The 27,718-nt window shown below is 27.6% G+C and overlaps 2 protein-coding genes across 3 annotated transcripts; both read left to right on the top strand.

The window, feature by feature from the left end:
• Nucleotides 1-1,212: 1,212 nt before the first annotated feature.
• Nucleotides 1,213-4,137, top strand: LOC139425526 (serine-rich adhesin for platelets-like). The gene has a single exon (XM_071180541.1). The coding sequence runs from the start codon at nucleotides 1,213-1,215 to the stop codon at nucleotides 4,135-4,137; it is 2,925 nt and encodes a 974-aa protein (XP_071036642.1).
• LOC107455970 (methyl-CpG-binding domain protein 4) lies at nucleotides 1,283-27,319 on the top strand. Of its 2 annotated transcripts, XR_011636534.1 has the most exons (10): nucleotides 1,283-1,420; nucleotides 9,778-9,902; nucleotides 14,027-14,185; nucleotides 17,963-18,045; nucleotides 18,157-18,252; nucleotides 19,815-20,027; nucleotides 22,386-22,535; nucleotides 22,613-22,716; nucleotides 24,445-24,678; nucleotides 26,852-27,319. XR_011636534.1 is itself a non-coding variant. In XM_043040174.2 (9 exons), the coding sequence occupies exons 2-9, from the start codon at nucleotides 9,802-9,804 to the stop codon at nucleotides 26,879-26,881; spliced, it is 975 nt and encodes a 324-aa protein (XP_042896108.1). In that variant the 5' UTR covers nucleotides 1,283-1,420; nucleotides 9,778-9,801; the 3' UTR covers nucleotides 26,882-27,319. The 2 variants fall into 2 exon arrangements, 1 of the variants encoding a protein (XP_042896108.1); XM_043040174.2 differs by lacking the exon at nucleotides 24,445-24,678 and having other exon boundaries at nucleotides 26,813-27,319.
• Nucleotides 27,320-27,718: the final 399 nt, after the last annotated feature.

The following is a 27,718-nucleotide window of genomic DNA, read 5'->3' as shown; positions in this document are numbered from 1 at the left end:
TCACAGTTTGTTTGTATCAAAATTTAAAATGTTGAAAGTCCTTCAGAATGACACCAAATGAGTGAAAGGCGCCAATTTCGGTGTATCATCTGGCAACCCCCTTGGACAAAAATATGACGGCAGTGCATGCGCTCTTGGGTTTTGTCATCACTCTTTTCAATACAGGCACTCTACAAATGATTAAATGGTTCCTTTGTTTGATGATTACTTTGTTTGATGAATTCATCAAACAAAGTAATCATAATTTTGCTTTCAGTGATTTATTGGGTCTTTTATTCCAGAAAAAAGTTTATTATGGCGAAAATCTTTCAGATTTTCATTCCACAATCTAAAAAAATTTTTAACATGGGGCAGGCACAATTTTATTCCAGCCTTGCTTTATGACTAGTTACATGGTTTAAAAAAAAATAACTTTCAAGCTCAACTAATCTAAGAATGTGTACATTTAATTATAGGAAATTATGAGCTTTTAACGAAAAATGCATTTTCAAAATAAAGAAAAAAATATATCTGCTCTAAGTTATTGAGCGTTTAGTTTGCCCTGAAAACAAAACAAATAGTTTTGATACGCTTTTCATAGTTTGTTTTTGCTCATTTTTTATTAATACTTATTTTTGCTGCGATGGTGGTCCCACAGTGGACTGATCATTAAGACACGGTTCCCAACAGATCTCCGAAGTCAAGCATCACTGGCTGCGGTCAGTGTGCGGGTGGGTGACCCACTTGGATCAGTCTGCTTAGGGAACGAGGGTGTGCAATATTGGTCCTCGTTAAACTGTGCTACCGTAAAGTGCTCGACTTCGCGCGCAGGTCGTTGGGCTACCGATGCGGGGGTGCCATCCCCTCTGCAGAGGATCGAAATTGTGATGGCATGTCTTCGGATCATCCTCAGGGATGTTTCCCAGACCGTCGCCAATAGCCCATTGCGCAGCTCTAGTGCGACGTAAATGAACTACAACAACTGCTGCGATGGTGTCAAATTTTGAATGTTCGATTAAATAATATTCATCCGAAAGTGAATATTATTAAAAACCATAATTTAATATTTTTCAACCCAAGAGCACCCGATGAAAACTTTAGGCATTCCTGTTCAGTCTTCTAAGAAAACAGAAATGGGTAGTCTAAAGCGTAGTAACCGGGGATCATGCGTATTTGATGATCTCATTTCGCATTTCATTTGAAATTTCGTTTTGTAATGCCTCCAATTAAATCATGAATGAATCAAAACATTTCGAAGAAATTCCAGATGATGTTAAACAGGAAATGCTAATGCTTTTTGAAACTTATTCAAGAAATGATTTGATTAATAAGCTGAGATCTTTACGAGAGCCTTCTTCTAAATCTTCAGAAAAAACTTTGATATCGGAATCTATTTGCTGTAAAAATCAACTTAATTTTTCTGAAAGAGTTGGAACAAAAAGTAAAAATGCTTTAGCTTGTACTAATAATACGAACCTAAATGATATTAACGCTTCTTCCCAAAATAGCCCTAGGTCCATTCATGAAAGAAACCCACAACAAAGTTCTAAAAATAAACATTCTCAATCTATTATTAATTCCGTTTCAGATAACCTTGTAGAAAGTAGTAATCTCAACTATGCATGCATTCAAAATAATTTTTATCCTGTTGTTTTGCAAAAAACAAATCCTGATTCATGTTCTGCAAATAAAAAAAATGTGAAATCGGTAAAGTCTGATAAAGTTACTAATTCTTGTGATATTAATGTGCCTTTAATTGAGCCCTCCTCTACTGCTGATAGTAATTTGAATGTTGTCTCTGATAAAATTCAAGAAGCCTTTTTATCTGATGTTAAAACTGAAGAAGTGTATCAACAAAATGTTGGGAAAAAAGGTATAAAAAGAATTAGGAAAAAAAGATCATGGCTTGTTAATAACACAAAAGCAAATATTCAAATTGGAAGTTCTGATGAAACATCAAACAGTTTATCACTTAATAATCAACCTTCTGATGTAATTCAAGTTAGTAGTGTTTTTCCAGAAGCTAGCTTACAGTCAAAGAGTTCACTGAAATGCAAGAAGGGCAAACATTCTGAAGCTAAACAAGGAATGATTCCAAATTTAACTAAATCTGAAGTAGATATTAAGTTACCTCTTAGAACATCTTATAAGAAACTGAATCAGAAAAATAAAACAAATGGCGTAAATTTAAAAAGTGATAAAAATATTAATGTGAATTTAGTTGAAACATCTAATACTGATAGTAACATGATTGTTATTTCTGACAAAAACAAAATTAATAATATAAGGAGTTCCGATTTATTTCGTGGGAAAAAGAAAAATTTAAAATTGTTAAAGGCTGATAAAATTACTTATTCTTGTGATATTAATGTAACAGAGACTACTGTTACTGATCGCAAGTTAAATGTTGTCTCTGATAAAAATAAGATTATTGGTTTGAAAAGTTCTGATTCGTCTGCTGCTGAAAAGAATGTAAAATTGTTAAAAGCTGATAAAATTTCTGATATTAATGTGCCTGTAATTGAGACCGCTACTGCTGATAGTAATTTTAATGTTGTCTGTGATAAAAACAAAAATGTATGTTTAAAAAGTTCTGATTCATCATCTGTAAAAAAGGACAATGTAGAATTGTTAAAGACTGATAAAATTACAGATTCTTATGATATTAATGTGACTTTAACTGAGCCCTCTAATGCTGATAGTAAAATTAATATTGTCAGTAAGAAAAACAAAGTTATAAATGTAAAACGTTCTAATTCAACTCCTGCCAAAAAGAAGAAAAAATTTTTGAAGATTACTAAAATTACTGATTTTAGTGATCATGCAAGTGATATTAAAGTGCCTCTAGTAAAGCCATGTACTGTTGATAATAATGTAAATGTTGTTAACTGTGGTACAAGTGTGCCTGTTATTGAGACGTCTAATGCTGATACTAATTTAAATGACATCTCTAATGAAAACAAAATTATAAGTGTGAGAAGCTCTGATTTATCTCCTGCTAAAAAAAAGAATCTAAAATTGTTAAAGACTAGTAAAATTACTGATTCAAATGATCAAACAAGCAGTATTAATGTGCCTTTAACTAAGCCATCTTCTACTGATAATAATGTAAATATTTCTGATCGAAACAAAATTATTAACTTGAAAAGTTCTGATTCCAATCCAGAAATAAATATCTCCGTAACTGTTGAAGGTGAAAAAAATATTGATATTAAAAATGCTAATACTGAAATACTTCCTTTGCTGCCTACCAATGACAATACTAGCAAAATTGATAACTGTACACACAGCAAAGTTTCTTTAAATAACCATGTTGAAGCTTCAAAACCTGTTGACCACCAAAATGCTCCAACGATAACTGAATTTGAATCCAATGAGCAGAATTTTGTCGCAAAATCTGTGTCTTTGAGGAAAAGAATTTTGTCAAATACTGAAGTTGTATCTGCTCCAAATTTGAAATTAAAATCTCTTAAGAAAAAAATACGGAATTCAAAAAATGGCATTAATAAACAGCTTTCATCATTGAATTATGTGCTTGTCGATGACTATGTCAAATCTGCTGGAACTTCAGCAAAATTGAATTCTGAAGAAAGAGCTTCTAAGACCTCTAAAGAGCCCCACAAAAGTTGTATATCTGGAAGAAAAATGAGCGCTATTGTTTTACCTAATAATGGAGCTATATCTAATATGGAATCGAAAATTTTAACTAAAGAAGAATCTAGTTCAAACATTTACAATGAAGAGAAACAGGAGAACACAAGCAAGACATGTGAATCAAATCTTTCTGTTCCGAATACAGATCTGACCTTAGCCTTTAAATTAAGAGAAAAAATAGAAAATAATAATGAAATTGAAAGTTGTGAAAATACCTCGGATGAAATGCAACAAAATGCAGAGGCTTATTCTAAGTTGAGTAAATTGTGTTCCCTACATGGCTTAAACTTAGATGATATTTTTCGCAGAAAAGAGGTACAAGAAATGCTTGAAAAATTCAAAAATAATCCAGATGCTATTGTTTTTATCGGCACGCACAAAAGTCCCTCCTCTGGAAAAGTTGAACCAGTTGTACATGTTCACAAATCTAAGAAAGTTCTATTAGAAACTTTAGCTGAGATCCAAAGTAAGAACAGTAGTAACTCGAAAGTAGCAAATAATTAAATTTTGAATATGAGATTGTTATATTACCATTGTTAATAGCAAGATTTATATATTTAAGGATGAATTTCATAATTATCTTTATTATGAAAAAGAGCTTAAGATTCAATTTATACTTATGGAATTGTTCAAAATGTAGAGGCTTATTCCAAGTTGAGTGAAATGTGTTCTTCAAGTAGCTGAAACATGAGTGATATTTTCTCAAAATTGAAAAAAGGTTACAAAACATGATTGAAAAATACAAAAATTATCTAGAACCAATTATATTAATTGGTACTCACAATTGCCATTCCACTGGAAAAGTTGAATTTATTGTATATGTTCTAATAAAGACACAAAATACGTACCTGATATCACAAAAGTGTGTAAATAATTCAATTTTGAATATGAGATTATATTATCATTTATGTTGAAAGTTATATTTATGTATGTAATGTCGAGCTTCAAAATTATATTATAAAAATTAGATTAAAATTCAATTTTATAGTTATAGCTTAAATCAGCATTGATAAGTTTTGAAAAAGTGAAGGTTTATTTTAAGTTAAGTGTTGCAGGACTTAATATAAAATAACAGAGAACCTGCTTTTTTATCAATATATACAAATGCTATATATACATTGCTGGAAAAATTGAACAAGTTTTGTAGATATTCACATATCCATGGAAGTTCTATTTAAGACTTAAGCTTTGATCCAAAATAAGAACAGTGATATCTCGGGGGAGGGGAATGTGCAAATTACTCAATTTTGAATAAGAGATTATACGATTGTTATCACTTGTATTTAATTTTAAATTTCAAAGTTATGTTCTAGAGTATAAAAATTAGATTAAAATTATTAAGTGCCAAAAACGAGAGGCTTATTTTAAATTGAGATAAGTGTGATCTTTACAGGACTTAAAGATAAGATATATTTTTCACAGAAAAGAGAGAGAAAATAGTTCAAGAGCTCATTTTTTAATTGCTACGCATGCATATCTATACTGGAAAAATTGAACTGGTTGTACATGATCCAAGGTTGTGTTCTATTAGAGTCTTAAGCTGTGATCTAAAATTAGAACTGTGATATTTAGTGTGCTAATAATTCAATTTTAAATATGAGGTCATTGTTGTTAACAGTTATATTTATGTACTCAATGTTGAATCTCAAAATTTTTTTATAAAAACTTAGGTTTAAATTTAATGATAGTTCTTGCTTAGGTTTAAGTTTGTAACTGATTATTTTTTTTTTCTAAGGTACTGGTCATTATAAGGTTATACTTCAAACATAAGTTATTTAGAAATTCATTATAAATTTATTTAATTATTTATTGATAACAGATATATTTATGTATTAAAAATTGATTTTTATAATTGTCCTATAAATTTTGCTAATACGGACAATTGTATGGCTGTTCTTTAAAAGCTCAATTGACATGTCTTATTCTCAAATATGTCTTTCACTTTCTAATATCTAGTCAAAATGAATTCGATAAGCATAAAATTTATAAAAATTAATTTTAAAAATTTGACTATTTGGCAAGATTATTTTCTTCTAAATAAAATTAATTCTAATTTTCGTATTAGCCAAATTGCTCTTATGTAGTATCTTTTCACGTAATAAAAAATTGTTTCACAAATGCTTTGATATTACTGTGAAGTTTCTCCCTCCTGCACCTGGTAAACCTGAAAGTACCGTTATCTGTTACAAACTCATAAAAGTTGCAAAAATAATGTTATTAACTAAAGGGTGTTACTTAATATTCCTAAAGAGCCTTTGAAGAACAGCCTTATTTCATTTTCTTTTCTGTTATATTGTACAACTCTGTTATTTTCTGTTTACGACTATAAATACTTAAGGGATAGGCATTTGAGTCCTATTTTAACAAAGTTTATTAAAAGGAAAAATTGTTAAATGTGTTTGAATAAATGAAAAAGAAAGTTCTATATTAGTGTCCAGTGTCATTTCTATTTTTTAAGTTCAATACTGTATAATTTATTATTACTTATTTTTACTAAATTTGGAGTTAAAAAAATGAGAAAATTTAAGTATTTTTGAAATTATCATTTTTAATGTAGGTTCTCTTGAAAATATTTTACCTCCTCTCTTTTGAATTTAATCAAATAAGCTAGTTTTGATGTTTGTAATGAGTTGTCTAATTTTTTATTCCTATTGCGTAAGTTTTAGTGATTTAATTTTATACAAAAGTTCAGAAAAAATTTTAGAATTTTAGCTGTCGGAATCAGAGAATGGAAAAATAGAATAATCAGTTTAAAAAATTCATTTTGTTCGTAAAGAAGATATGAATTAATCCTGTTGTGAAACGCTGCCAGAAATTTTGTAATGTCTAATAAAGATTCTAATGTCTTAAAACCATTTATCACAATATTAAAAGGTTTAGAGCCAATTATTTTAAAATTTTCTCTTATTTGCTCTTGTATACATACTTTCCTTTACAGAAACTTCTATATTGGCACCTCCTCTATGTTATTAAATTATACATCCTGTAAATAACAGTGATTTTTATCAAATTACTATGACAGTTTATTATTCAGTCATCTCGAAAATATTTCAGTTTTAGGCTATGTATGGATGGATAACACGATAAAGCGAGCACAGGTGGCACACAAGATTAAAATTCATCATAAGACTTCAGGGTTACTACTTCCAATTTATTTATAGGCTTAAGCTTGGAAAAGCGTGTTCTTTCAATTTAACTTTCAATAGAAATAAACAATTAAGTTTGGTAGACTCTGCTAACATGCTATTCTATCCAAACAAATGGTTATATTTTATATAAATATAGTCAAATAAGTGATAAAGAAGCATAACCAGAAAGATACATTGGAAGTTATCCATATTTCTTCCAACTCTAGAAAGCTTGTTATTGTTTACATTCAATTATCCATCCATTTTTAAAACTGTGTTTTTATGTTCTTATCACAGTTATTTTTACTAAATTTTTGTCTTAAAAATTTGAGAATTTTACAAAATTCTTAAGTTTTATGGTAAAAAATTTTAAAAAATCACACTTTCGGAACATTTTATTAGGTGACCTTTAGTGCAATAAATTTGTTAATTTAAATTTGATGATCAGTAAATTCAAAGTATAATTTTTAAAAAAAAAATTTTTTTTTTTAAAGTCATTAATTCATTTTTTTTAACAGTTCTGCTTTCATACCTTTTAACTCAAAACTTTAATCAAAAATCTGGATATTTTGTTTTTAATTAAATGCCTATATGTGTTGGAATTTTAAGCAATTAAAAAAAAAATTACTGTTTTTCCAATAATATTAAATGTTTTGTTCTCTGTAATTAAAGAAAGTAAATTATATGTTTGAAATCTAAAAAAAATTTTAAGTGATGTGTCGCTTTCTTATTTTGGTACTTGATTTTTTTTTATTTACATCATATACAGTTTAAATAGATTTGATGGGGAACAAAAACATATAAGCTCGAGTTGTTCAAAATTGTCTTTTTGCCAAAATAGAAACATTTATTTCCTTATTTTTGATTTGCGATTGCAACACTTATGCCATCTGGGAAAAAGACCAGTTCCATATCTAGAGCCTACTCCTTTCTTTCTCCTCCTCTGTTAGGACATATTGTAATATATTACAATGTTTCCTTCTTCCTAATATTTTTGCATTTAGAATATTAAAATTATATTTTAATATTTCCATGATGCTTAGATTAGGCACTATGTTTAATTTATTGAGTTTCATATAATTTCTTAGCTTACAAATTTTTATTCGGTTAGAAAATCAAGACCGAAACGGTAAAGAGTTCTAATATTCCCCACCTGTTGCCCATTTCAATCGCCAATAGATAAGTGTGTATTTTGGATAAATATTTAAATATCTGAGCAAAGTGGGGACATTTTGACTACATTGCCTTTTTTCTATCTTTATTGTCTTTATAGAGATTGAAAGCCTAGCATATTTTTTTTTTTAGTTGGTATTTGGAAAGGGCAATTCTAGATATTTGTTAACTCCTTTTTTAAAGGCTAAAAAAATTCCTTTTCTTCGGTACTAAAAATTTAAGTAAAAACAATAAGATACGAATTATTTTAAAGAAATGTTCAAAATTGCCTTTTCCATAAATCATTTTGCCCTTTATTATTATTTTTAGACATGTTTTAACATCTGGTACCCAGGAGTTCAAAACACTATTCAATTTTCTTATGTTAGGTGTGGTGTTGTTTAGAGTAAAGTATGTTTCCATCTATTCTGTCGTTAAAATGCTGCATAAAATCCAAACATGATATGAATTTCGTGGAAATTGCTCTTTTAAGCAGTTGCTTTTTATGGCTTCTGTAAAGTTGTGTATAAAGCACAGGGCATAACATTTCAGTTCTAGCGGTACAAGCCAGGCTGACATTATTGCTCGCCATTATTTGCACAAAAATTAGAACAATTTTTAAAATTTTAACAGATGTAATTTAATGAGCTTTTAGTTGTCCAATTCTAAAAACTAAAATAGCACAAAATGCTTTAACTGGAAGCTATTTTTTGGAAACTCATTGAACATTCTTTTTCTGTGAAACTTCACCTACATATGACTGTATATCAGTGAAATGAACTTAAACTTGAATTCTGCCCACTTACTTGTTCATTAGCGATATTTACGGTAAACTTCATTAAAAAAAAATTTATACTCTATATCAAGTTCAAGAATTTTTTTCCTATAGAGGAAAATCCAAAGTGTCAAAAATAGGCAAGAGGTGTTAAACCCATCTGATGACATAGATTTCAGTCTGTTATTTTTATGTACCATATCTTCCCCCCTGCTTTATTAATCTTTCTTGTAAAATCTATAACTCTTGCTCATTAGTTTTAATATTTGTCTGCAAATTGGGGGGAAAGTATGATAGTTTTAAATACAATATTTTACAAAACAAAATTTACTTGCCAGTCCTAAATAATTGGGTGCCAATGATGAGCTGGCTAGTAAAAAGTTCACGCTTGATATGCACGTTTCAAATCTTAAGTTTTTGTTTGTTTTTTTATCATGCTATAATAGTAAAGGACCAAAGGTGAACATTTTTGTATTACTTTGTGAAAATATTGATTTATAGTTAGCAAAGATTTCAATGAAATCCTTTTTAACGATTTAGTTGCTTTAAATTTTGTGCAAAAAATATTAACATTTTGTTTTAAATAAATAGAAAAAAAATTTTTTTTTTAAATAAAAATCTAGTTTTTTCAAACCCTAATCTGAGCTAAAATAAATGGATTTTTTTTTTTCTCAAAGAATTTATTGTCTGGAACACTAAAAATTTTGAATGTGATTGTTGATTTTATGTTTTTTGTTATATGAATCTTTCACAGATAATTTTTCTGAAGTACTAAAACAAAACTTAAATAAAATTTTTCAATGAGATAAAATTTATTCTAGAAATGTTATGATTTCTTTTTAGAATCTATCATGAGTAGTTATAAATAACTTCTATTAAAAATCTAACTTCACAAAATAGTTACAATTATAATCAACTTCAAAGTTGAGCTAACACTTTCATTCTTATCTTACCGAGTGATTTAGGAAACAATGTCAAAAATTTCCTTCCTTGTTTTAAAAAATAAAAGATTTTGATGCATAGTTTGTTAGAGCATGCACTTACTAAATTCAGTTCATTCTAATTAGTTTTATTACTCTCTGTTTAAAGATTTTCAAGTCTGAGGTGTCAAATATGACGCAGAGGAATATGCCTCTGCCAACAGGCTGGCGAAGAGAAATCAGAAGACGAAAATCAGGAAAAACTGCTGGAAAACTTGACATCTATTTTTATGGGTACATAATTTATGAACTTGTGACTTATTTTTACTCCGTTATCCCTTTGATGTAGAATTCTGAGATGATTGTGCTCCGGAAAAACTCCGAAAATCCGAGGTTTAAAAGTTTCAAGAAATTATTGATCACATTTATGTATTAAAAAAAAATTATGTTTATTTCGAAATATTGGAACTCGAATTTATACTTGGCATCTCTTTCATTTGTAAATAATTTTTCTAGTAGAATAATAAATGTGATTAGAGATAAAAGTAAACTTATGCATAATTATTAATTTAAATTATGCTGCCTAAAATTTATTTAGAATTTCATGTTTTGAAAATATCAATGATTTAAATTTATAAAGACATTAATTTTTTGCAATAAGTAATTATGTAATGATTTTATTGAAGAAATTTTCAGGATTTTTGAGTTGGGCTCACAATCACCCCTGAGAATTTTTATGAAACATATTTTTCATACTTTTTCTATTTTGCATTAATTTAGGTCAAAATATACAAAATGTATATTATAAATTTTAATAATTTATGGTTATGAAACATAGCATAAATTACTGGTGTCTTTTTCTACTAATTTTCTTTCTAATTTATAATTATTAATTTAAATTATGCTGCCAAAAATTTATTTAGAATTTCATGTTTTGAAAATATCAATGATTTAAATTTATAAAGACATTAATTTTTTGCAATAAGTAATTATGTAATGATTTTATTGAAGACATTTTCAGGATTTTTGAGTTGGGCTCACAATCACCCCTGAGAATTTTTATTAAACATACTTTTTCTATTTTGCATTAATTTAGGTCAAAATATACAAAATGTATATTATAAATTTTTAATAATTTATGGTTATGAAACATAGCATAAATTACTGGTGTCTTTTTCTACGTAAAAGGTAAAATCTTTTAAATACAGCTCACTTCCAAACAATAATTTTTCAAATTTGCAGTTAATCAAATCTAAGAGATATAGTTATTCATCATTAAAATTTCTATAATTTACAAAATCAATTACTACTTTTCTGGAGTTTATATTTTAGTACAAATGTAATTGCAATACTCTAACAGATTTTTTAAGTAACTATTAGACTGTTTTTTATAAATAAAAATTACACAAATATATTTTTGCTTACATTTAGAGCGTCAGGAAAAAATATATATAAAAGGGACATTTGTGTCAAAGGGTTAATTTTGATGATGCAGGAAGCTTTCTCATAATCATTTTAAATGTTATAACAGGGCTCTCATGGGGCAGGTAAAACCTTGAATTGTCAGAGAATTTTATTTTGACTCTAAAAAGCTGGTAATAGTTTGGAGAAGTTACATTTTTTTACAAAAACCTAGAAAATTCCTACATCATATCTGGAAAATAACCAGTCTTAAAAACCTCAGTAACAGTAATCAGTTATTGAGATTTGAGTTAAATAATTCTATCAATTAAAATTAAATGGATCAATGTTAAAAGGGGGTATATAACTTTTACAAAAATAATTTTTTATTGGTTTTGGAACATCAATCACCGATCATCAAATACCATGTAGTTTTTTAGGCTGCCTAAAGAAGATAATCCAACAATTTGGAAGCAATTAAAACAATCTTTCCACGATTGACACCTTTTTTTTTCAAAAGTGCAGATTTGTTACATATTCCCTTTTAAAATTTACCGCTTCAATTGTTTGTTGCAGTTTAGTGAAACTTTAACATGTGTTCATTATCATTTAATGATTTTTTTTATTCTCAAAATCTAATATTTAATATTACAAATAAAATAAATCATAGTTTTCCAATGAAAAATTGCATGGCATAGATAAAATATGATCTGGTTTTACTTTGAAATTAAGTGGGAACCCTGTAGAAGTGAAATAATATTTTTCGTTTAAGCTAGTTAATTTTGCATCAAGCCTGATAAAATCTGATAGATGATGATTAATTTCAATTCAATACATAAATAATTTTAAAATAGTGATTTTTATTAATATATTTAACACTTGTTCTCCTTATTTTTGTAATTATTTTTATTTGACTGTATAATCCTGAAATTATTTGTTTCAATTTACATTTGAAATCTATCTTCGAAGGACTGTGCAGTGGCAAGTACAAGGCAATGCTACTAAAATTAGCAAGTATAATATATTAAAACAAAAAGAAACAGCAAGTCTATGCACAAATTTTCCTTCTGAATTGCCAGTTAAATATTTAATGTCATTTTAATTTTAATTCACTTTATGGATTAATCAATGGAGATCCGTGAAGTGGTAAGTCTGGGAGGGAGAAATAAAGCGTGTACATTAACAGGGTGCATAATGTTTTTAAAAAGTGCTTAAAGGTGCTTTTTCCATTGGATGTTTTTAAGAATTGCTTAATTTTCCCTTTTTCAAAATGAGATTTTTCATTTACCGTGTTGATTTTCATTACTAATTATGCAAAAAGACACAGTTCACATTGTTCTATTCAAAGTTTTCACAATTAGTTCAACCCCAATCTATTTCGGCGTATTGTCAGTCCGTAGCGTATGATAATGCCATTCATTTTACATGATTCAAAATTGCATGATTTTTGACAATTGTCAAAAACAATGCCTTTTTTTTTTTTTAACATTACTTTAAAAACGAGATAAAACTGTCAATTGTTAAAAACTTTCCAACCCTGCCTAATTATGATATTTTTTTAAAGTGCTTAAAAATATTTTTTGAGTGCTTAAAAGGTGCTTATTTTTTGTTGAATAATTTGGCTAGGCACCCTGATAATAATTTGGTATCATTTTTTAATTATTATATTTTTTTATATCATGTTACAAATTGTTATCATGCAAGGTGGGTGTCCTAGTATTATTAGGACAAACTTTAAGGCAAGTAGGGGCATCACAAGGATTCAAAATTGCACAGCAACCCATGGTTGGAAATGTCATAGGACAGGGGTGGCGAACCTTTATACACGAACGTGCCATTTTCTCTAAAAAATTGCTTAATGAGGTCATAGACGTGCCGTCAAATAATTTTAACTTCGCAATTATTGGGAAAATAATAATACTAAATGCTATCAACTCAAAACTCTTTATTTACATTGAAAAAAAATACATTTTGCAATGTCTCAGTTATACAAGTAATTCAACTTAAAGTAACATCAATGTGACTTCTGTTGTTGCAGATTAGATGATTAATAACTTATATTATGTTCTAAGATGTTAGTTTAAGCAGGATTGTTGATTTTTTTTGCTAGTTATTTATTGTTAGCTTGTTTTTTACGCTTATTAATTGTTTTTTAGTATTAATTTTTAATTTTTTTATTAATAATTGCTTAATATTTTGCTTGTTTTTTGTGAATTTTAATTTAATTGTTACATATGCTTCATAGCGTAATAACATTTGTGTAATAACAATTCATAGTGTAACAACAATTGNCTGATAATAATTTGGTATCATTTTTTAATTATTATATTTTTTTATATCATGTTACAAATTGTTATCATGCAAGGTTGGTGTCCTAGTATTATTAGGACAAACTTTAAGGCAAGTAGGGGGAATCACAAGGATTCAAAATTGCACAGCAACCCATGGTTGGAAATGTCATAGGATATAATATCTGTCAAGTAACATGACAGCTACAAGAAACAAAGAGACACAAGACTGAGATCATCTGAAATATTTATTAGTTTAAAAATTGCATGTGCTGTGGTAGAGGATATGTGAAAATGTCCCAAAAGATGTTCAAAGTTTCCACCATTGCTAGTGTGCCATCATCAGGCCATGGATTGGATGACTCCCTGAAATACAACTTGATTTTGTTGCATATCCGCCGCAGCACGGACAATTTTTGCAACCAGATTCATTTCATAATCCAAAGGCATTGCATACATAGCACTTTTTAGTGCATCCCAAAGAAAGAAATCTATCTTTAAATCAAGAAAGCTTGGTGGACCGGTTCCCTAGCCTATCTATCTTGTGAACAACAGCGCCTAGCGGTGGATGAAGACATTGTCGACCATGAGTTGCTATGCAAATTTTAATCCATGGGATGTTGCCTACTTCCTCATAAAGTTTGTCCCATTAATCCTGGTACACCCCATACATATATATACGTAAATAGTAATTTAAAACATGTAAACTAAAAGTTTTTATTTTTTTAGCCCTGATCAGAAAGTTTTTAGATCAAAGCGAAGTCTCCAGCTGTACTTAGAACAAACTCTTTCTCCATTTAAAATTACTGATTTTGATTTCTGTCTTCAGGACGAGGATAAAAATGTATCCATTTTAATAGGAAATGATTCTCAAATATCTCTTACTAAGTAAGTTTTATCAATTGGTATTGAATTTCTTCAAATATTTTTGGTTTAGCTCTCTGTTTAATAACTCACCACCACCATAGTTATTTCTGTATAGCAGTTATGATTTTATTTCATAAAAATTAAAAACTCGTAGTTGTCAACTCTCTTAGATTTTGTTGTTTTCCTTAAATCTCTTGTTTTAATCAAAACTTCTTCTTTAGTATTTTTAAAAATTGAAGAAATTGTGATAAAACAAAAAGAAAGAATCTTTAATTTATTTCTTGATGGAGAGTTTAAAAAAGTAGTGTAATAGTCTCTCTGAATTGGAAAATGTTGCATTTTTTCCATGGTTTATTTGTTTGCATTTTCAATGTGCCTTTAATTTACTTATTTCAAAATAAAAAGAAATAAAGGTTAACATATTAAAAGAAAAATAATTAAATTTTTTTTTTAAATTTATAATAATTTATATTATTAATTCTTTTATCTGTCTTTTATTTCATTATCATTTACAATTGAATAAAACTATAAAAACTTGATTTCACTTGACTTAATTAAAATCACCTATTATTTATAAAATGTATTGAAATATGTGTTTTTTTTAACATTAGAATTGTTTTCTTGTTTGTTTTTTTTTTTTTTCAAAATTTAATTTAAATTCCTGTTTGTTATTTAAATTCTTAAACTAAAATTTGGATGATGGTAAATTTTAGAATTGCTAATTTTAAATAAAATAAATTAGTTAATATTACTTACAAATTGAGAGAGCATTAAATAGAAGGTGAACTTCAATATAAAAATTTTTTTACTATATTTTATAACAGTAAGTTTACATATTCATTTTAAATCAAAGAATTTTATTAATATTTTTTATTGAGAGTGTTTAGTTTCTAAAATAAAGGGAACTTTTTTTTTTATTCTTCTTGATTTATTTTTAGATTTAGAAATTTATTATCTCTATTGTTCAAGAACGTGCAACTATCTAATTTAAACTTAATTACTTTAATGTTTAAAATTTCTAAGAACCAAAATCAAAAACTTTAAGGTGTTTAAATTTCAGTATAACATCGTTTTGTAAATTTTGTTTCCTTTTATTGATTATAAAATTCTGAAAAATTTTTCAATGTAAGTATTATCTTAAATATTGTGTCATAGTTTGCATAAAATTGTTCATTTTAATGGTTTTTCCATTTTGCACTGGCTATTTTAAAAGGTTCTATTATTGAACGTGTTTGTATATTGGTATCCTTGTTTAAACTTTCTGTGCTCAATTGTTTGCCATTAAAAAATATTTTTGAACATTTGTGAGCTTAAACTGCTGAAGGAAAAAAAAATTATGCAAATACCTTTTGAGAAACAGATAAAAAGTAAATTTACTAATGCTGAATTTCTAATTGTTTTAACATTTTCAAAATATTAAAGTTATGAATTAGTTTTTATGAATTTGTTACCTTTTGTTGTGACTATTAGTAGATGCATAGTAACTCGTGAAAGCCTTGTAATGAAATTAGTTGTTAGTATAACAGACTTAATACAAAGTGTGGTGCAGCTGATGCAGAATTCTAATACTATTTTGGGAACCAAAACATTGATCCAAAACTTTAACATCTAATAAAACTTTATTTTGTAAGTCTGTACTTTTTCCATGTGATTAAATTCTTACGTGTGTATTTATTAACGCACATTTTTTTATTTTTAATTGCAATTATCTGTAAAACAGTGTAACATAAAAGTACAAATATTTAAACAGTGGGGAAGGGGTGGGACACCTGCAATTTTGTTTAAAATAATAATTGTTTTTAATTTCTGACCCATTCTTCAGTTAGGATAACCCTGGCATTATACTTGTTTTCAATCATTTTAGATGCAAACTTATAAGAATTTGTGTGATAAAAAAAATCCATTTTAGAACACTAAATTTAAACTAACTATAAATCAAAATATTACCTATATTTTCAATACTTATTTTCTTTATTATTCAAAAATAATTGACTTATCACAATTGAAGTGATAAGTACATATCATGTCTGGAAGAATGTACCAACTTTCAGTTACAGTGCAAGTTGCATGTCAGAATTTTTATTTAGTTATAGTTTTTGCAAGATGTAATTAATGATGGATAAAATAAATGTTGTAATTCATAAGTACTTATTTCAAAAAGCATTTTTGCATTTCCTTAAATATTTTTAGAATTATGCATGTGTAAAAACTTTTAAAAATATCTCCCATTCCTTGATCACACAAAGAGAAATGAATTAGAGATTTACAATATTGTTAAAGTTAAGATGAAATTTTAAGAAATTGTTTTTTAAAATTATATCATATCTGTTACTTATGCTCTATAATGATTTAGAAGAGTGAAAATCAGAAAATTAAAATGTAAACCAAGCAAGTGGGAGATGAGGTAGTATTAGTGGGTTATGACAATAAAGATGGTAGTTGTGAGTTTTAATTACAGTAAAAAATATTGTAATTAATATCAAAATGTAGACTTTCTAATTATTAAATTCTGTTTGATCTGGGACTTGACAGTCTCCCCCATTTTTTGTTATTTTTCAAACATGTTTCTACATTTAACAAGTTAACATTACATATTCGTTTAAAAGAAAAAACAGAGAAGAATGTCTTTAAAGAAGAAGTGTCAGAAGAGAAAAGGTGTTTAAATTTGTACTTTTAACCCCTTGTAATTTCAATTCAAGATTCTAATTTGTAATTTCAGGATTAACCCCCCCCCCTCCCCAGTGCCATCGGCTTCCACAGAGGCGCTCATAGTTTTGTGTGCATTAGGGGAAAAAAGACACACTTTTCAATCTAAAAACTGTTTACTTTTACAAAAAAAGCAAGAAAGTATACAAAATTTAAAGTATAATAATGAAAAAATTTTTAGAAATTTGCTGTCGTGTGATATATCCTAAAACATGTTTGAACACATAAACTCTAATCATATAATTCACTCAGACATATTTGCACAAAAAATAAAAAGTTTACAAAAACAGAAAACTAAGTAGCAAACTAAAAAACGAAGTAAAAGTTAGTAAACTAAAAAAGCTTGTACTACTCGAAAGAAACACAAGCAATAATTGCAAGTCTGGGGTTTACTTTCCAGAAACTACTCTTTCTTTCCCCACCCCATCTCGACTGAAATCCTTTGAATATACTCTCAAGATCTTTCTATTGCACTCCAAAGCTGTGAGAGTAATTTTACTGATAGCAGCGTATGGCAATGCGTACTTCGGAAAGGCATCGACTTGGTGAATGGTATCTGTACACCCTGCGGCAGGCAAGGGGTTAATGAAGACTTCACATCTGGATATAGAAAATCTGAATACAATAAAGAACACTTGCAGAGCAAAGTTCAAATATTTATTGACCAGATAAATTATGCAATGTTAAGAAATAGGTGAAAACAATTTTAACATGAACTTTACAATCTCAAATATGTTAGCTGTTTAATTTCCTGTGCTTGTTTTTAGTTTTATTAATAAATGTTACTTTAAAATTAGACTAAATTGTCAAATTAAAGGAATATTCATCACAAAAATAATATTTTATACAATTGAAATTATTTAATAATCAAATTAATAAAAAATGGCATTTACAAAGTGTTTTTATTTTTGAGATTATTTTATTGACTATGTATTTTATAGCTATAACATGTACTAGTAATCATGCTACAGTAACCATTTTATCTTATTAAGGGGGGAAAAAAAGTTTTTTCACAGATCTTAATTTTAATTTATTCTATTTCTTGATTTTTTTCTAATTATCTATTCTAAATTTGATAATATATCTCCCCAGCTCTGATCAGGAAGCTGAAAAAGAAGTTTTTCGAAAAGATATTGAAGTTTCCAAAAACAGTTTATCACTTAATCAGAATACAGGTATTATTATACATCAAGCTCTGTTTTTCTTTTAATATTCAAGTTATGTCTATTTCCAATGCTATAAAATAATTTATGTTCAATTTTCCAAGTTTAATCTTTTATTTTTAGAAGTTCCATCTACCAATTATGAGACAATTTCTGATGTAAAAGATGAATTAAAATTAAAAAAGCTCGGTCAAGCAATTATTTCTTCAACAACCCAAGGTATTGTGTAATAGTATTTCTTTAGCGCCAGATGGCTCTACTTTTCAGCTCTGACAATTATCAATAACAGTATTATTTATCATGAAATCTAGCATTAGTTTTTTTTTCATTTCCTCTAACATTAATTTTATGCTGTAATATTGAAAAGTTTGCATTTCTTTGAAATATAAATATTTTCTAATATCACAAATTAGGCATAACGTTCACGAACTCAGTTTCACCTAACTTTCCCTATTTCTGTTCTTCTACGTTAACATTTTTTAACAATATTCTTCTTTAAGATTACTTTAATTGATTTAGTTTAATTGATTTAGTTAATTGATTTAGTTGCAATTACTTTAATTGATTTAGTTAGTGAACTATTTTAATTGATCTCAAATTTAGTCATCATGAAATAAATTTTTTTATCCATAATATCAAAATTTAAGAAAGACAAGAGAATAGCATCTTAGAAAAGAATATCAGAATTTTTAATGTCGTAGATTGCAGTGTCTAATATAGTGCTGTAAATAAAGTACCATTATAGTGTAATATAATAGGAGTCACTATAATGGTTTCTTTGTTGCAAAGTTTCAAAAGTTAGCTCTTAACCATATTTTATCTGTATACTTGAAAGATTGAACTTAAACCGGACTTAAGTGTACTTAAATTAGAGTATTGGGAGTAGCCAGTTTTCTTTTTGATTAATATTATATTTTGTACTTCTGTGTCAGTTTTCCTATCCGAGTCTTCTGTGAGAAACAAATTTATATTCATTTTTTTAAGGTTAGATCATGCACGAATTGTCTAACTGTTTAAAAACTGTTGCAGCTTGTAGGATGTGTAAATTTATTTATTACAAATACCAAATATTAAATATTCACTTTATAGTTTATACTGTGCTGTAGAAAACTGCTTACTTCAAATGATAAAAAAAATAATGAAACTTTTTTTAAAGATTTTGGTGTTGCAAATAAATAGAATTCTCTTACTAACAAAATCAGGAAGAAGTTGCTAGGACAGTTATGGATCAAAACTACTGTAAGTTTGGGGTTTTATTGAAAATCTCTACAATGTCTTGGTATTAAAAATATATTGGTGATGATAACAATAACTAAATTTTTGGAATTTTGAGGACAACTTAATAACCTTTTTTTTTTTCAATTTATGTTCATAGTATGAAAAAATCACACAAATATTATGTACAGTAGGGAACCGATTATCCGGAACGGTCGGGACCATCGCTATTCCGGATAACTGATTTTTCCGGTTTTCTGAATCGCTACAAAAAGCTGTTTTTTTTTTTATTGTTAAACCCAACTAAAAAAAAAAAAAAATTGGAAATAATCTTAAAAGTAAGAAAAAACGATTAAGTAATGCACTAATGATTATTTCCAAAATGATGGTAAGGTAAACATCTTTAAAAAAAGAAAGAAAAATCGTAAAATCTTATGAAGAAAAGAATTTTTTTTTTTTTAAGAATGGCGAGAAAATTTATCGAATTTCGTTCCAGTTTTTTGCTTTTCTGATTTCCGGATAACGGGTTCTGTACTGTATTATTTATTATATTAAATTATTCACAGGTACAAGTGGAATCATCAAGACAAGAACATCAGGCAAAAGAAGTCCTTATTTCAGATCTAGAAAGCAAAAGCTACTTGAATCAGTTCCTTGTTTTTTCAGGACTCTTTCAAAATGGGATCCACCTCGATCTCCTTACAATTTAATACAAGAGGACTTGTATCATGATCCGTGGAAAATGCTTGTAGCTACAATATGCTTACAAAAAACTACAGGTTTTCACCAATTTTAACACATTTATTAAATATTTAATGAATATATACTTATATTTTGGTAGATATACTATAGTCTCTGATTTACCATAACTATGCATATTGCTATGTGCTTCATAAAATTTTTACCGTGACTGAGCTTTGTTTCTCTAAATAGAATAAATAGCTTCGGGTTTGCTTTTTTTTTTCGTCAATAAACAGTTTTTAAAGGTGGTGATTTTTTGCCCTGCTTAAAAATAGCAAATAAGAAAGTCGTTTTTAATGTTTTATTTTATTTATTTATGCAGGATTTGATTAGTTTGTGACAATACTGACAACTCGTGAAGCTATTACCTCATTTAATAATCAGTTTAATAAAAATTGCTCTTTAAAACTTTTGAAGGGTTGCTTGTAAACTGCCATTATTACCCCTAAATATTTCTGTATTATTTTAAAAATAAAATTCAAACTAGAATGAAAAAATTTAAAACAGAGATGGTAATAACTTTAAAGTATCTCATTTTTATAACGTGAAAAAATTTTGCACAACGCTGGGTTGAAAAATAAGGAAAAATGTAAATTATTTTCTAGTAAAGCATGTGATATTTTTTAATAATTTGATCAATGAAAGTAGCTAAATGTTCTTTAAAAAATTTAATTGAAAAATTGTTTTCCTTTGGAAGTAATTATTAACCTTTTGCTTACGGCACTTAGCATGATGAAACCATTCTGGTCCACTTGCTGCACCAGCCGTAAGCAAAGGGTTAAAAAGCCTAAAGAAATACCTGATGCAGCTCACTTTTAAAACTATATAAATTATTAGCTGCTTAAACTTTCACATACTACTTATTTGAATTGCAATAATAATTTGGCAACTGTAATTTAACTCACCAATTTATTGAAAATAGTAGACTTAAAAAACTGTGTTAATAATATTTATGATAGGATAAAAGTTTGTATTAAAAATATTAGGTTTTTTTTTTTATATTGCATGGTGCGTAGCGTTTTTAAAAAGTTCTTATAGAGGGGTTTTTCTATTTTCGTTTTTTTAAAAGCCCTTAAAGGTGCTTTTTTCATTGGGTGTTTTTAAAAAGTGCTTAATTTTTCCTTTTTCAAAAATGAGATTTTTTTTTACTATGTCCATTTTTGCCACGTTTTATGCTAAAGCCTGCTTTTCACATTGTTCTATTCAACGTTTTCACAATTCATTCAATCCCAATCTATTTCAGCGTACCTTAGTTCATCGCGTATAAAAGCCCCAATCATTTTACATGTTTGATGAAATACTTGCGAGTTCGCATGAGCGTCTACTGAGCTGACTTCGGTAAGCTTATTGCAATCTCTCATTGTGCGACTCTGCTGCATTTTGCAAGATATCCTCAATTTCAAGCTTTATTTTCCACCTTCTGATATCAAACAGAAAAATCTCTTGATGATTTTATAATGGCTAATATAATCAAGAGAGATGGCTAATATAATAAGAGTTCTTTGTCAGAAACTAGTTATTTTATCATGATCATGTTAGTCTATGAGAATTATATGTGTAAAACAAATTTACCAATTATGAATGATAAAACTATTTTAAATAAATAAACAATCGTGTTTTGTTTAAGTTTGAATTTAATTTTATATCATAAAAATTAGTTAGCTTTAAAAGATGAGAAGAGGTTTGTTTGTTTGAGATGCTTGTTTTTTGTAAAATATCTTTATTTTTCTAATTTAATTTTCAATTCCTAAAGCAAATCCTTGATAGTATCATCTTTAGTGCACTCTGACAGCAACATGAGGTTGCATCGTCAAAAAGAACTCTTAAAAGGAGCCTCACACAAATATTTTGTATAGATTTTAATCTATTTATTTGTTTTGATATTTTTTCGTGTTTCCATAATTCCGCATTTGGTGCTGATGTATTAATGGTCTCTCCTAAAGGTTTTCATCGACACAAAGCCTATGGAGAAAATTCTGTGCCTCCCAAAAGTGATACCAAATCGAGGTGGTCTTTCCATCTCTGGTTAGTTTCACTCTATTTTGATATTATTGGAGGATATCCTATTGATCCTATTGATATTTCACTCTATTTTGATATTACACTCTATTGGAGGTTTCACTCTGTTTTGAAATTATTAGGTTTCATATAATGTTAGATGAAGGTGAAGTTCAAAATTATTTATTCAAAGAGTGACACTGAAGAGTTGAATTTTCTATATTGATTTACAATGCTTTAGTTCATTTAAAACTGCTCACTAATTAAATGGACATATATTTGTTTCAAAATTATATAACTATTTTTTGTGACCATTTTCCACGATCTCTGCAACAATTTTAAACTCTGCATTGAAAGTAACATTCCTATAAACTGTAAATTAATTTATTTTATTTCAGGAAAGGCTGTTAAAAAGGTTATATCACAATTTTTTGATAAATTTCCCACTCCTCAAGTTTTAGTAAAGTCACAACCTTCAGACATCATAAGTATTTTACAACCTCTTGGTCTGCAAGAAAAGAAATCGAAAATACTTTTGCGCTTTTCTGGTAAATACAAATAAATCATTCAGCATTAAGTTTTGTGCTGATTGTGAAACTTATTTTAATTAGAATTCCTTTTTCAGAGGAATACCTGAAAAAGCAATGGAAATACCCCATTGAACTGCATGGAATAGGGAAATATGGAAATGACTCATACAGAATCTTTTGTGTTAATGAGTGGAAGCAAGTGAGTTTTATTTTTAGTTTTTACATCGATTAATTCAGAAATTTTGTTGTTTGTGAGCTTATTATTCTGGTCGCAGCTCAATATGTGTGTTTAAGAATATGGACACAACTCAAAAAACATGGATAGATAAATAGGAAATTTTTTGAGCTGTGTCCATTTTCTTAGACATGCATTTTGAGGTTTTGCTATTTTCTTAAACACGCATACTGGCGTTCAAAATAAAAAGTTTAACAACAATATACTTATTTTGTTAGCGCTGAAATTTTTTTATTGCAAACTTTAAAAAAGAAGATTGTGTGTTTTGTTGAGGGTTGGTAGCAGTTGTATGTTATGACCGAGAAAAAGTTAATCTTTTTTTTCTGTTTAGTATGCATTATTTTATAAAACATTGAATTTAAAGAGAAAATTGAGCACTTGACCTCCATAGTACTAGTAAACTACTAAAATAATTGCAATTGTGAAAGGCTATTTGATCTGGAAACCTCTCCTTTTTCATTTGAACTGAATTTCCTGCCAGCAAAAAGGGTTTAAAAGAAGTGAAATTTGTCTTCTTTTTTTTTTACAATTTTGTATGTATTATTTTATAAAATCATTAATTTAAAACAAGCACTTGACCTCAGTTAACCACAAAAGAATTGGCCATTGTAAAAAACTATTTGATTTAGAAACCCCTTCTTTTTCTATTGAACTGAATTTTCTGCCAACAAAGGGGATTAAAAGAAGTGAAATGTTATGAAAAAGAACAAATTTGTTTTCTTTCTTTTAACAATTTAGTATGTACTTTTGTATAAAATCATTAATTCTAAACAAACATTTAAAACAAGCATTTGACCTCATTAATCCACTAAAGAATTGGCAATTGTGAAAAAGAATTCAGTTTTATTCTACCTCATTTTTCTGTTGAACTAAACATCATGCCCACTAAAAGAATGACATGATATGACAGAAAACAAGTTAGTTCCTTTCTTTAAACAGTTTAGTGCATATTAACTTTTAAAAACATTAATTCTAAAGAAAATATTAAAACTAATAATGACTACCCATAACCACAAAAAAATTGCAGCAGCAAATTTTGTATTAAACATTCATTTTAAAAGTGTCTCTGTTATTTTAATAACATTCATTCTCAGTTTTAAAATAATATGGTAAAAAGCAAACAATTTTCAGTTAAACAATTTTTTTTAAAAATGCGCGTTCTTGTCATGTTTTGATCTACTTTTAACTCTTTGATTTCAATTGTCAATTCAATTTGACTCCAACTCAAATGGAGTTAAATTGATTAAGAAAGTTAAATAGCACTTAGGAGAAATTCCCTAAAATTGGAAAGTTTCCAAAAAGAATGGATTTGTAAATTATGATGTGAACTTTGAATAGAAAATGTTATAAAAGAAACTCTTTCATTTATAGCTATTAGTTTGAGACCTTCCTTTAAAAAATAAAAAAAATTCAGAATTTATATATAAACTAGAAAATTTTTTTATCCCTTTCATATATTAAAGAAAATTTCTAAATGGACAATTAAAGGTGTTTGATGTAAAGAGTATCAGGTTTCTGTGGTTGTTAATCAATTGTTTTAGTATAATTTTTCAATTAATACCAAAATTTATGATTCTTTAAAACATTGTTAATATGCTCGTGCTTTATGTCTCTGGTAGATTAATATCTATATTGTGTGTGTTTGCCAGATTCTTCTCTTTAAAATAAAATTCTTTATTTTTGTGCTTCCAGGTTGTACCAAAGGACCACATGCTTGAAAAGTATCATCAGTGGTTAATGAATCAATCTTCTGAATCATAATAATTTGTTTTTAATTTCCTATAATTTTTTTTAAAATTCCATTTCAACATCAAATCATGCATGCAACACTTTAAATTATCCAATAAGTTGTATTTTATAATTTTTCATAAATTATTTTTTATTGAAAACATTTGTAGAGAATATTTTACTATTGCTTTTTTTGATGTGTCTGANTAATTTTAACTATTTATTTTAAAAAAATCATGGAAAATCATAGAGTTAGGTCACCGAAAAATTTAATTTTTAAAATGGATTCCCCCCCCCCATTTCACGATGTTCCGAATATCTAAATTTGTAACAAAATCCCCCACTCACAGTCATATTTTATTAAAATATAAAATGTTTTTATCATATTCTGTAAAAATTATGGTGTTCTTTCAAAAAATGAAAGAAAAAACATCATTTCTAGAACAAATTATCTTTTAAAACTTCTGTGATTTCAGAATTTTTATCATTATTTATTTATTTTTTATCAATTTAAATTTCAAGCCAGTCATTGGCGAATTTTTTTATTCCAAAATGAGAACAGAAAAATCCGGAGTATTTCTTTCCTTTCCGTTGGACAAGAAAAGCATCTTTAGACTATAATTCTGCTGAAAAAAAGAAAATTATTTGCTTTTGTATTTTTTTTTCACTTATTTTATTGCTTCAACTTTTTCTTTCTTCTGTTTTTTAAATTTAAAATCTATGAAGATGCAGAGTATAACAGTTTTGGTTATACCTATCATTTCAATTAATGTTATCATAATGCTTTTTTAATTTATTGTTTTGTTTTTGTCGGGAGAAAATAGTAACTTCGTTAGGTCATGAAAAGCTCTTGGAATTAGCCATGGATTTCAAAATCTAAAATGTAGCAGGTGCATTTTCTTAAACATGCATACTGGTGTTCAAAATAAAAAGTTTAACAACAATATACTTATTTTGTTAGCGCTGAATTTTTTTATTGCAAACTTTAAAAAAAGAGATTGTGTGTTTTGTTGGGGGTTGGTAGCAGTTGTATGTTATGACCGAGGAAAAGTTAATCTTTTTTTTTTCCTGTTTAGTATGCATTATTTTATAAAATGTTGAATTTAAAGAGAAAATTAAAACAAAGACTTGACTTCAGTAAACTACAAAAATAATTGCAATTGTGAAAAATTAATTGATTTAGAAACCTCTCCTTTTTCTATTGAACAGAATTTCCTGCCAACAAAAGGGATTAAGAGAAGTGAAATGTTATGACAAAGAACAAATTTGTCTTCTTTCATTTTGCAATTTAGTATGTGCTATTTTTTATAAAATCATTAATTCTAAACAGACATTTAAAACAAGCATTTGACCTTAGTTATCCACAAAAGAAAAACAATTCGGCTTAACTCTACCTCATTTTTCTGTTGTACCAAAAATCTTGCCCACAAAAGGAGTGACATGCGATGATATGATAGTATCCTTTCTTTAAACAGTTTAGTGCATACTGACTTTAAAAACCATTAATTCTAAAGAAAATATTAGAACCAACATTTGACTACCGTTAACCACACAAAAATTGCAGTGGTAAATTTTGTATTAAACATTCATTTTAAAAGTATCTCTGTTATTTTAATAACATTCATTCTCAGTTTTAAAATAATATGGTAAAAAGAAAACAATTTTCAGTTAAACAATATTTTTAAAAATGTGCTTTCTTGTCATGTTTTGAGCTACATTAACTCTTTGATTTCAATTGTTTCACGCATATGAGACAGATTTGTGTGTTTTTGTATTTAACTCTATAAATTGAACTTCACTGGTTGATGTTTTGGTTTTGTAATCAACAGTTCATTTGTTCATAACTTGGTAAGACGGGATGAAGAGGAAAGAGGGTGGAATTTCTAGATTCAACACAAATGGAGTTAAAAGTAGTAAATTCCCTAAAATTGGATAGTTTCCAAAAAGAATGGATTTGTAAATTATGATGTGAACTTTGAATAGAAAATGTTATAAAAGAAACTCTTTCATTTATAGCTATTAGTTTGAGACCTTCCTTAAAAAAAAAATATCCAGAATTTATATATAAACTAGAAAATTTTTCATCCCTTTTATATTTTAAAGAAAATTTCTAAATGGACAGTTAAAGGTGTTTGATGTAAAGAGTATCAGGTTTCTGTGGTTGCTAATCAATTGTTTTAGTATAATTTTTCAATTAATACCAAAAATTGTGATTCTTTAAAACATTGTTAATATGCTCGTGCTTTATGTCTCTGTTGTTATTATATCTATATTGTTTGTGTTTGCTAGATTCTTCTCTTTAAAATAAAATTCTTTATTTGTGTGCTTCCAGGTTGTACCAAAGGACCACATGCTTGAAAAGTATCATCAGTGGTTGATGAATCAATCTTCTGAATCATAATAATTTGTTTTTAAATTTCCTATAATTTTTTTTAAAATTCCATTTCAACATCAAATCATGCATGCAACACTTTAAATTATCCAATAAGTTGTATTTTATAATTTTTCATAAATTATTTTTTATTGGAAAACATTTGTAGATAATATTTTACTATTGCTTTTTTGAATGTGTCTGAATTACAAATATTATTTTAATGCATCCAACAAGTTGTATTTTAGAATTTTTCATACATTATTTTTTATTAGAAAACATTTGTAGATAATATTTTACTATTGCTTTTTTGAATGTGTGTGAATTACAAATATTATTTTAATGCATTTTATTATAAAGCAACATTTCTTCTGTACAAAGAATAATTGTTATATCCTTAAATGTAAAATATTGTAATCACTTTCTATTTATTACATAATAAAATTGACACCATACTTAATAATTTACTATCAATTGTAAATTTTATTGCTTTATAAAATTGATATTATACTTAATAATTAAGGTATGATTGCCACACCTTAGAGAAAAAATCTGGTTAAAGACTATGTGTATGAGCTGCTTGCGCAATCGGGCATTGAATTTATGTGCGATCCCATGCGGCATAATCCATCCAGTAGACGACCAGTATTCTTCCACATGATCCATTAGACGTCTTATAAGTAGCAGGGTGCGTAGCGTTTTTTAAAAGCCCTTAAAGGTGCTTATTTCATTGGGTGCTTTTAAAAAGTGCTTAATTTTCCCTTTTCTAAAATGAGATTTTTCCTTTACCATGTTGATTTTTGCTACAAATTATGCAGAAAGACACATTGTTCAACTCAACGTTTTCACAATTAATTCAACCCCAAA

This window comes from Parasteatoda tepidariorum, chromosome 4, assembly GCF_043381705.1.
Source record: "Parasteatoda tepidariorum isolate YZ-2023 chromosome 4, CAS_Ptep_4.0, whole genome shotgun sequence".
Classification (NCBI taxonomy): domain Eukaryota; kingdom Metazoa; phylum Arthropoda; class Arachnida; order Araneae; family Theridiidae; genus Parasteatoda; species Parasteatoda tepidariorum.
The sequence above is the reverse complement of the archived record's forward strand: the minus strand, read 5'-3'. Positions and strand labels throughout refer to the sequence as shown.

Coding starts and splice junctions, on each gene's coding strand:
- LOC139425526 (XM_071180541.1), top strand. CDS start 1,213: ATGAATGAATCAAAACATTTCGAAGAAATTCCAGATGATGTTAAACAG.
- LOC107455970 (XM_043040174.2), top strand. CDS start 9,802: ATGACGCAGAGGAATATGCCTCTGCCAACAGGCTGGCGAAGAGAAATC. Junction 20,028..22,385: donor ATGCTTACAAAAAACTACAG/GTTTTCACCAAT, acceptor ATTTTATTTCAG/GAAAGGCTGTTAAAAAGGTT. Junction 22,717..26,812: donor GTGTTAATGAGTGGAAGCAA/GTGAGTTTTATT, acceptor GTGTGCTTCCAG/GTTGTACCAAAGGACCACAT.